The sequence below is a fragment of the Priapulus caudatus genome, unplaced genomic scaffold, assembly GCF_000485595.1.
Source record: "Priapulus caudatus unplaced genomic scaffold, Priapulus_caudatus-5.0.1 Scaffold1400, whole genome shotgun sequence".
Lineage (NCBI taxonomy): Eukaryota > Metazoa > Priapulida > Priapulimorpha > Priapulimorphida > Priapulidae > Priapulus > Priapulus caudatus.
The window spans coordinates 43,192-53,153 of record NW_014578461.1 but is presented as its reverse complement, the minus strand read 5'-3'; the positions used below and the strand labels follow the sequence as shown (position 1 = coordinate 53,153).

Genomic DNA, 9,962 nt, shown 5'->3' with positions numbered 1-9,962 from the left:
TAGTACTAGTACTAGTACTACTATTACTAATACGTCGTTAGTACAGTATCCGTTTATACTGTATCTGTATCTGTACTGTATCCGGCGTTAGTCTGTGGTAGTCTCGATCATTTATTCGTAGAAACGCTCAGAGTGTGAGAGGAATAAAAACAAAAAACGCAGAGGCTACGGGTACGGCAGCCGTATCTTAATGTCTCGAGGATACGGGTACGCCAGTCACACTACGCATGCGCTGCTGCCGTATCTTAATGTCTCGAGGCTACGGGTACGGCAGTCACGCTACGCATTCGCTGCTGCCGTATCTTAATGTCTCGAGGCTACGGGTACGGCAGTCCCACACACAAGTACAAACAGTCACCCTATCCCCAACCCTAACACTAACTATAAACCGACTCGGCTATCTTATATACGCGTGTCATAGTACCAAATTAATCTATGGTGTATAATTCCTTTGGCTTTCAATATTTTGCATCTGAACTGACAATCAATCTCAACCAACTGGTGTAGGCTAGCTGGCACAATAATATTCATTTTCATACTTCAAATCCGAGTGTTTTCTAGCTCATCGAGAAATCATAATCGTGAATTAAATTGTAAATTAATTTCCAACGGCATTATTTTGTGGGAAAGCGACGCATGCGCAAATGGTCTGCCGTACCCGTAGCCTCGAGACATTAAGATACGGTTGCCGTACCTCCAGCCACTGCAAACAAAAAAACAGAGGTACTATTTACGTTAGATAGAATAATGTAATCCAACAACAGTAGGGTTACCTTGTTGGGTTACATTATTGTATCTATATTTACGTGTACTAAATATGACACTGTACTACATGCCAAGGGCGGTACAGCACCATAGCATTAGGGCGCAAATCCAATTTAGGCACCTTGGGTATCACGAAGTGATGCACAGATTTCTGTGTATCATCAACTGATGCACAGAGTTTCTGTATATCAAGGACAAGGAATGATGCAAAAACCCTACCCTAACCCTAAGTCATAAAGTATAACCTTAGGTATCACCAAGTGTGTTAGGGTTAGGGTTAGGGGTTTTGCATCATTCCTTGATATACGGAAAGTCTGTGCATCAGTTGATGATACACAGAAATCTGTGCATCACTTTGTGATACTTAAGGTGCCTAAAGTGGATTTGCACCTTAATGTATAGTATTACTAATACTAGTAGCATATGCAACGTTATCTGAATTCTTTTTCATGCCATACAATCTAGTATAAGTTATGATTTGAAATCTAAAATCCCCCAAAATAATAACGTTTAGAAAAATAATTTTAATTATAAAAGAAATTAGTGGAGTGAATAGCGAGTGATCAACGATATTCATAACTATTAACTATTCAGTTACATGCATTTGCAGTTACAAGAGTTAAAATATAGTACAGAACATTTACAGTGACGTGTATTTAGCAGGATGCAAGGTTCAACGATCACAATGTAAATAAGTAGGCTTGTCATATTTTTTATGCATTTAAGCCTACCCTTGGTAGTTATCTGGCTGTCACATATTTAATTTATATACATATTATTTGTAATGTAGGCATTGATTATTTAAAAAAAAATCAAGTCAAATGAAGGCTGGGCCACACTATTTGTAACCGGGCTTGATAATTTATGACGGTGGGATGAGTGCAATGATGTATACATCTATAGCCTTTCCTTGCAGTTATCATTGGACAATTGAACACACCCCGATAACAGGCTCGGTCCTGTAACGAACACAGAACCCGGTGCTGGTTGGTTTTCTACTTTCTGTGTGCGATGACGTTCTCAACTGGAGATTCCAGCATGGGTGAGATAGAGGGGTGTGTGTAGGTAACACAAGCAGGAGAGAAGGATAAAATGATAGAGAGAGAGAGAGAGAGAGAGAGAGAGAGAGAGAGAGAGAGAGAGAGAGAGAGAGAGAGAGAGCGAGAGAGAAAGAGAGAGAGAAGAGAAAAAGAGAGCGAGAGAAATAGAGAGAAAAGAAAGAGAGACAGAGTGAGCTATCATGAGGTCAAGTAAGGTAGAGAGAGAGAGGGGTAGGGGATGTAGCCAGAGAAAGCATAAAAAGGCCTAGTTATAAGAAGTCTTATGGGAGCTAATCGTTTACATCCGCTTCCACCGTGACGTGGCATGGGCGTAGTGGGCTGCGCATGGCAGCAGGTGCACGCTCCTAACACATTTCCCTCTCGAGTGCAGCTGACATTCTGCCAGCACATAGTTCCCTATAGAACTGTATGAATTAAGTCCATACATTATTGTCTATATGTGTAGGAATAAGTATTGGTTTGACACTCAAACACAAGTAAAATGTAATTGGCATCACAGACATGTTGTTCTTGACATATGTTTTGTGAGTCATAGTGGTGGTTTAGTGTTTGTCCAAACATGGAAGGGAACCTACAGTTCTTCCATAACTGTACAAAACTTCCATAATAATACGTGCACTGTTGGTTATTTATATATATAATTCAGGCAGGGGGGGGGGGCACTCTAAAATTTTGTTTGCATTGAACTCTATGCAAATTTACGGGGGCTCTTTTTGGCATTTCCGGGGCTCTTTTTGGCATTTCGGGGGCTAAATCGCCCCGAGCCCCTGTGTATTTTTTCCACTGAATTTAGGGTTTCTTATACATAAGAGACACAGCGGCGCAGCCTGTATTTACTGATAAGTATATCCTGTATCTATATACCTATAAGTATATCAATACATCCTGTATTTGAATCCATCATGCAAATTTTTTTACCAAACTGGCCATTACCTCCTTTGTCTAATTTTCTCTCAGAAGAAACCGTGTAATTGGTAGATTGATTTAAAAAATGTTGTGGTGTAATATCTTGTTGCAGATCATTAACTTATGTACATCGCAAGTGGAATTCAAGTTTGTCCGTACGTGTACTTGACTCCTGTTTACATTAAAGGCTCACAATGTGCATCCAAACGCTAATTTCTACAGTACTAGACTAGCAAATACTTCGTGGCATGAATAATCACACTACCTTATGACAAAATAAACTCTAGCTCCTCCAATTTCACTGTGCGTTGTCTTATAAAAGGTATTTTGAAAATACCTCCAATGTTGTTGAAATTCTCCGATGTTGTTGACAGTTTCCCCAATCTCCAAGCAACCGTGCAGCGGTGGCGCGGTACAGCGGTACGGGCGCAGCAAAGATAAAAACATGTGACGTCACCAAACCAAGTCGATGTTATGTTGTTTGAAACAAGTTAGCGTTGGCGCCTGATTACCTGATTTCGCACCTCTTTCTTGTTGGGAACGCGCAGTCAAATGGGAGGAACTAGAGTTTATTTTGTCATAAGGTAGTGTGATTATGCATGCCACAAAGTAGTTGCTAGTCTAGTACTGGAGAAATTTCAGCGTTTGGATGCGCATTGTGAGGCTTTAAATACAAAAAATTTGCCTTTCAGGCCAGCAGGTAGCGCTGAAGTACGCCAGTCTCGTGCTGCTGGTGATGCAGAACGCTGTGCTGATTCTGATCTTGCGCTACGCCCGCACGCAGCCCGGTGACATGTACCTCGCTACGTCTGCCGTCGTCGTGTGCGAGGTACGCAGCTCACAACATGCAGTGTCAACAACACGAACACGAGCAGTTATTCACGGTTCCCGATCACATGTCGTCATGGTGTTTGGCGCTTTAAATAAAATCTGCATCGGTAGAGAGAACGGCGACGAGTAATGGTTAATCTGTAGCGGTTAAAAGATTGCCGTTGTACCACGAACCAAAAAGTGCAAGTACGAGAACCTAGCGTAATAGAGGGTTGTAGCTACCTCAATTTGCATAGGGATGGGCAAAGCCACACACAGCTAGTTTTGGGGAGTTGACCATGGGCAATTTGCCATTGGCTGTTGACTGTGTAATAGTATCTACATCGGTATAGTATGGCCATTAAAAATAAGGAGTTGAAATAATGAATAAATAATATAACAAAAAGGAAAATTGTAAATACAGTAAGTGCCCCCATGCACCCCCGATTTCCACTAGTTACAGCCCTGTAACAAAATCGGGAGTGAATAATGTGAAGATTCTCTGTTTCCGATTCGTACTTCCCGATAACGTGACGATAACGCGGGTGTGTTGTCGTCGTCGTCGCTGCAGGTGTTGAAGCTCGCCGCGTGCCTCGCGATTCTGCTCGTGCAGCAGCGCGGCGTGCGGCCGTGGCTGCGCCTGCTGCACACGCACGTCGTCGCCGACCCCGTCGACACGGTCAAGGTCGCCGTGCCGTCCTTCATCTACACGCTGCAGAACAACCTGCTCTACGTCGCCATCAGCAATCTCGACGCGGCCACCTACCAGGTGAGGGCGCCACCGTGTGCGCGGCGCGGCGCGCAGGGGGCATGAGAGTGCGCTGTCATCTGGCTAGTGCAGTGTATGCAGCGAATAGGACTTCAATAGGGGGGAAGAAATACAGAAAGAGGGTGCTGTGCTCTAGTTAGTAATGTGTACAGGGCAATTAGTGAAAACAATTAGTGAAAACAATTAGTGAAAACGACTCCCGGCCGGGTCATACCAGACTTGAAAAATGGTACACATTGCTTCTCTGCTTAGCACTTATCAAAAAAGAGATAGAGGCACTCGGTGTGGAAACGGTGTCAAGAAGAGAGCCTAGCACGCGGCGGCACCTGCCAGTGAAAACTGTGAATCTCTTCAAACCCGCCCAGTGGGCACACGACAAAAAAAAAAGTGAAAAAAGATTATAGGAGAGGATGCTGTGCTTTAAATAGTGATGTGTATCATATGGAGCAAGTTGGAAAAAAATACTAAGAGATGGCGCTACGTTCTAGGGCTGTGTACTGGGCAAGTGGCGTAAAATTGCCAAGCAAGGGCATTGCTTTAGCTAGTGATGTGTATGGGGCAAGTAGGGAAAAATTATTTGCTGGATAGGGTGCTGTGCTCTAACCAGCGTAATGTACTAGGAGTAGACGGCTGCGAGCTGTGGGCTCTGTGCTCTGGCTAGTGCTACGTATGGGGGGGGGGGAGTGCATAAGAATTCTGATTGATGGCAGATGTTGTTATGTCCACCAGGTGTCGTACCAGCTGAAGATTTTGACGACGGCTCTCTGCTCGGTGTTCATGCTCAAGAGGTCGCTGTCCGGCGTGCAATGGCTTGCACTCGTCATTCTGTTCATAGGTAATGCACCCAGTAGTCGCATGCACGCGCACGCGCACGCACGAACACAAGCACGTGCATACCGCATGCACATACATGCACCTGCGCATGCGCACACAAATGCACGCATGCACGCACTGTTCTTATGTGACTCGTAAACGTAAACCATTTTATCTTACCATATTAAACGACGTTCTCCATCCCGGGACAGGTTTTTGACTGAATGTTACGACTAAAACGCTTCTGGCAATGCCCTGCCCCCTCCCCCTCACCCGCCTGCCACCTTCAGTGTGCAGCTCTCTTTAATAGAGTTCCTGTTGCATTTCAGGTGTGTCGATTGTGCAGCTGGAACAGCAGGGAGCGACGACGACGGGCGTCAACCAGCGCCCCCTTGTGGGCCTCCTCGCCGTCGTCGCCGCGTGCGCGACGTCGGGATTCGCCGGCGTCTACTTTGAGAAGATCCTGAAGGGCAGCGACGTCTCCATCTGGGTGCGCAACGTGCAGCTGTGCGTGTTCTCGATCCCGATCGGCGTCGTGGTGATGCTGATGACGGACGGCGCGGAGGTGCGCGCGCGCGGCCCGCTGCACGGCTTCGGCGTCGTCGTCTGGGTCTCCGTCGCGATCCAGGCGTTCGGCGGGCTCCTCGTCGCCGTCGTCGTCAAGTACGCCGACAACATCCTCAAGGGCTTCGCAACGACCGTCTCGATTGTCATCTCGTGCGTCGCGTCCGTCTACCTGTTCGACTTCGTCGTCACGGCGACGTTCGCTGTCGGCGCCGTGCTCGTCGTGGCGTCCATCTTTCTGTACAACAGGACGCCGGGGGCGGCGGCGGCGGTGCCGAAGCTGGAGATGTCGCCGGTGCCCGGAAGCACGAGCGGCGGGTCGCCAGCAAAGATGTGATTCGCGTGCCGAATGCACGCGCGAAAATTCACGAGACTTTTCGCGCGAGTCTGTTCTATTGACCCATCCGCCAAATGTGATTGACAGGTAGATCTAGGCAATCACTTTTGCGATTAGGAGCGTTTTTAAAATGCCGTTCGTGACAGTGCCGGGAAGTCGACAATGTGGTCGGGTGAAATGCATGCATAAGCCTTACCTGACATACTTAGCAATGATGTGCAAGAGTGGCATCGTCACCTCGCTCAAATGGATGAGTTAATATCAGCCTTAACTATAGGTGACGTGAGGGAGGGGTAGGACTGTGAAACCTTGCATGCTAGCGAGTAATGCTGCGAAGGTTAGCGCATTCTCGTTTTAATCATGTTTTAAAAATCGGTGCAAGCGTGTGTCGGGTGAACTGTTGCGGATGCTGTGATGGTAAACCATCTTCAGCGACCACGTAATAGGTTGACCTTGCACATGCTCGCTCATTGTATAACGATGCTGCGATGAACACATAAAGAAACGGGTTAAATAACTATGCAACTAACAGTTAATAGTTTTAATATAAACGTAACAGATCATGTTTACAACATCATGTTTGCAACATCATGTTTGCGGCACAGTCTAATGGCTCGGTGATCATCCGTTAATTAATTTCACGCGGACTTGATGCTAGTCAATGGTGTAAATGTACGGATCAAACCTGCGACACCTTCAACCTCAACTGGATAAGTTATGGTTAGTATGTACCTGTTAAATGTATCAAGTATCAGTGTTTATTGTGGGCGAAATTGCAATCAAAGGTCCCTGACATGCTAGCACAGCCAGGCTGTTCTTAATATGCATTTTAGCGAATAGGTGTTTTGAGGAGGGCAGAATGTGATATATTATGTATGTTATAATACACAGACCTGGAGATGCACAGTGTCTATTTATATAAGTGTGTGGTTATTGATCAATCACAAGCAGGGTTCTAAGGTGCCTATGTGTTTCTGTCATGGTAATTTTTTCCCATTGACTACAATTGAAAATCTGAGACTGGGAACATTATATATGGCACAAGAGAATCGAGTGTTTCTGTGGAACTTTTGCACAGTTTTGTGTTATGGAGCATAGCATTCTAATATTATGCTGTTAATGTTATTACAGATACCTATCGTGAATGTATACATATATCTATGTATAACATACATTATATATATATATAATAAAATTTATATTATAACGAATGCACGTTTATATAAATTTCCTAGTGTATTTTTAATACACCAACTCGCCAAGATATCTATGAATCTAAAAATGAATTTCATACACACGAGTGCTAATATTTGCATTTTGCGAATGATATTCTTTTAGATCGCATGGAGAAATCTATCGCATATACTTGGGGTCAACTTCTTTTCCATTTGATCTTTATCCTACAGAGGCCCCACGCCTAAAATCAGAGATTTTAAATGCAGTTGGCGTTCCTCCTAGTCGCGCGGCGTGTGATTTGCACTATGCATGAGTGGGACAGTTTCGGCCCAATTTCAACCGCACTACTTTCCTTCTTGCTCAGCGTACGAGTAGATCTTCGTCCCACCTACGTCCTTGTCTGCGCACTCCCGCCGTTGATTGTAGTAGTAGAAGTTTCCGTCCTTGCGCTGCAGCTTCTTGACAAAGCCATTTTCCGGCCACCTCTCAACCTGCATACATGGCGTACAAGGTAGAAGTTAAGAGGTTACGTAGTAGGCCATCTCTGAACCTGCGTACGCGATGTAGGGTGTTGAATGTAGAATGTAACTTAGGTAAGACTAAGAGGTTACACAGTGTGCAAGTGTGCAGCAGCAGTGAATATGACTAGGAATTGCTCAAGCTGAAACCTCTGCACAATCCTAGTAGTAGTTTGGTATACCGGCCGCGAAATTCGGAAAAAAAATTCGGAAAAAAAATTTCGCATCCCGGCCCTCATTTTCTCCAAATGACGTGCTAAACTAATCCGTGGTGCTACAGTGATGGATACCTACGGAGTCGGGTCCTTTACATGCCGCATACTCCCTCTCGTCTCTGTACCCAGCTAGTTGAAATCTGTAAGCATCTTCGACCTGTGAATGGGCGCCCATACAAAGTTATTTTCCTAGTACCCCCTAATAAGGTTTTAGGGTGTCCAGTGAAGTTTTGTTAGTAATATTATTAGTACTTAGTACTACTTGTAGTACTAAAGTGGAACATAACAACACTGTCAGGACAGTAAATTATCCCGACCAGGTTGCGAGACTAAGGGCGTGTTTGTTTGGTCAGATCCACGGATCTCGATCCACTGGATCGAACCCTAACCCAAACAAACGCAAACTCACTTTCAACGGTTCGCGTTGTCCCGTAGAATTTGGACGCTCGCCCGAAACTGGACGCTCCAAAGTGCGCATGCGCCGAGCCGTAGGCATGCTCTTTTGTTTTTCTCTTGTTTTCTTTTTGTTTGAATATTGTTTTGCAGGGCTGTAGGAAATAGTAGCCATGCTCTTTTGTTTTCTTTTTGTTTTGCCTTGTAACCTAGCTGACACACATAACACAGTCTTACTAACTTGCTACATATTGCAAATTGTTTCAATCAAATGTTTCCATCAGTGACCGGGTTGTCCGCCATGTTTGTTTATTGCAACCGTTTCGATGGGCGAGATGCGCAGATGACTACTGCGCATGCGCCCTTGCAAAACAAGAGGTGCCTGCGCGCATGCGCACTTAGGAGCATCCAGTTTCGGGCGAGCGTCCAAACTCTACGGTACAGCGTTTTGCTGTGACCTATTACGGGATAGTTCATAACAAAGAACAAGCTGTGACTGGCTGAGGTGCGGACCGCCATATTGGATCCCCTTCAAATCCACCATCGCTAGCAGGGTCGGGTTCGGTGGATCGAGATCCGTGGATCCGACCAAACAAACAGTCAGATCCACGGATCCAGTGGATCGAGATCCGTGGATCCGACCAAACAAACACGCCCCAAGTACCTAACAACATTCGCCAATACAGACGCCTTTCGAAATATTTACGGTAACCGTTTCTATGACTACCGGGTATGTCCTATTTCTTCTTTGTCCTACTCCTACTCCTCCTACTCCTACTCCTAGATCTAACCGCAGCTAACGTACAAAAATAACATTATTATTAATATTATAATACTAGGACTAATTGAAATAAATATTTCATAATTTAATTAATTAATTATTATATTTATAATATAGTATAGAGTATAATTTATAAACGTTATTATCAATGACAATATGAATATTGAATATCATGTCTATGTCACTATGACAGTCATAATGACGGAACTGGGCACCTCTGAACTCCATTGCTTTGGTCTCTGTATTCCTGTTGGCTTATAAGACTGCGCGGGCCTAACTGCCTGCTGCAGCTCTGGAGCAGATGTTGAGGCTGCCATATATATATATGTCAAACAAAATAAGACTGTCAAAGCTTTGAGTGCCCCGAGTTCAACACAACTGAGGAACACAACACTAAAATACACAAACATTTGTTTAACCGTTCCTTAGTAACGCCATTACGGCGCCACCTACAGTTTATTTGCAGCAAATGTTACTGTGATACATGAAAATCGCCTAACCTCATAATGTTTAGTCTTCAAGGGACCAGTGGATTATATCGGAGACGAAGAGCGACAAACTTAATCAAATAGACAGATAAATACAGTGGATTGTAGTAAAAATATATACAATAATGCAAAAATAATGTTAAAAAGGACATTGTCACTTTTCGCGTGCATTTCATCTCGTTTGATCATGTACCTGAAAACAGTTCCATATTTGTACCGTTTGGAACTCTGAGAACAATATAATATATATATATATATATACAGTACATTATACATATATATATTTGTGTGTGTGTACATGCGTGCGTGCGTGCTCGTGCGCGTTCGATCGTGCGTGCGTGCGCGCGCGCGCGCGCGCGTGTGTGT

General features: G+C 44.6%; 2 protein-coding genes across 3 annotated transcripts in view; one reads left to right on the top strand and one right to left on the bottom strand.

The window, feature by feature from the left end:
• The window catches only part of LOC106816513 (UDP-galactose translocator-like), an 18,926-nt gene extending 12,435 nt beyond the window's left edge, over nucleotides 1-6,491 (top strand). The window contains exons 2-6 of one of the 2 annotated variants that reach the window (XM_014821140.1): nucleotides 1,682-1,807; nucleotides 3,425-3,561; nucleotides 4,114-4,311; nucleotides 5,041-5,146; nucleotides 5,454-6,491. In XM_014821140.1, the coding sequence (XP_014676626.1) occupies nucleotides 1,777-1,807; nucleotides 3,425-3,561; nucleotides 4,114-4,311; nucleotides 5,041-5,146; nucleotides 5,454-6,025 (1,044 nt within the window). In that variant the 5' untranslated portion in view covers nucleotides 1,682-1,776 and the 3' untranslated portion in view covers nucleotides 6,026-6,491. Of the gene's footprint in view, nucleotides 1-1,681; nucleotides 1,821-3,424; nucleotides 3,562-4,113; nucleotides 4,312-5,040; nucleotides 5,147-5,453 lie in introns of those variants that run through there. The other variant, XM_014821141.1, reaches the window with a different exon arrangement.
• A 778-nt stretch (nucleotides 6,492-7,269) lies between these two features.
• On the bottom strand, nucleotides 7,270-9,476 carry LOC106816515 (meiosis expressed gene 1 protein homolog). Its single transcript, XM_014821142.1, has 3 exons — nucleotides 9,324-9,476; nucleotides 8,014-8,091; nucleotides 7,270-7,692 (listed from the first exon to the last, which is right to left on the bottom strand). Exons 1-3 carry the CDS (start codon nucleotides 9,423-9,425, stop codon nucleotides 7,546-7,548), a joined length of 327 nt encoding a protein of 108 aa, XP_014676628.1. The 5' UTR covers nucleotides 9,426-9,476; the 3' UTR covers nucleotides 7,270-7,545.
• Nucleotides 9,477-9,962: the final 486 nt, after the last annotated feature.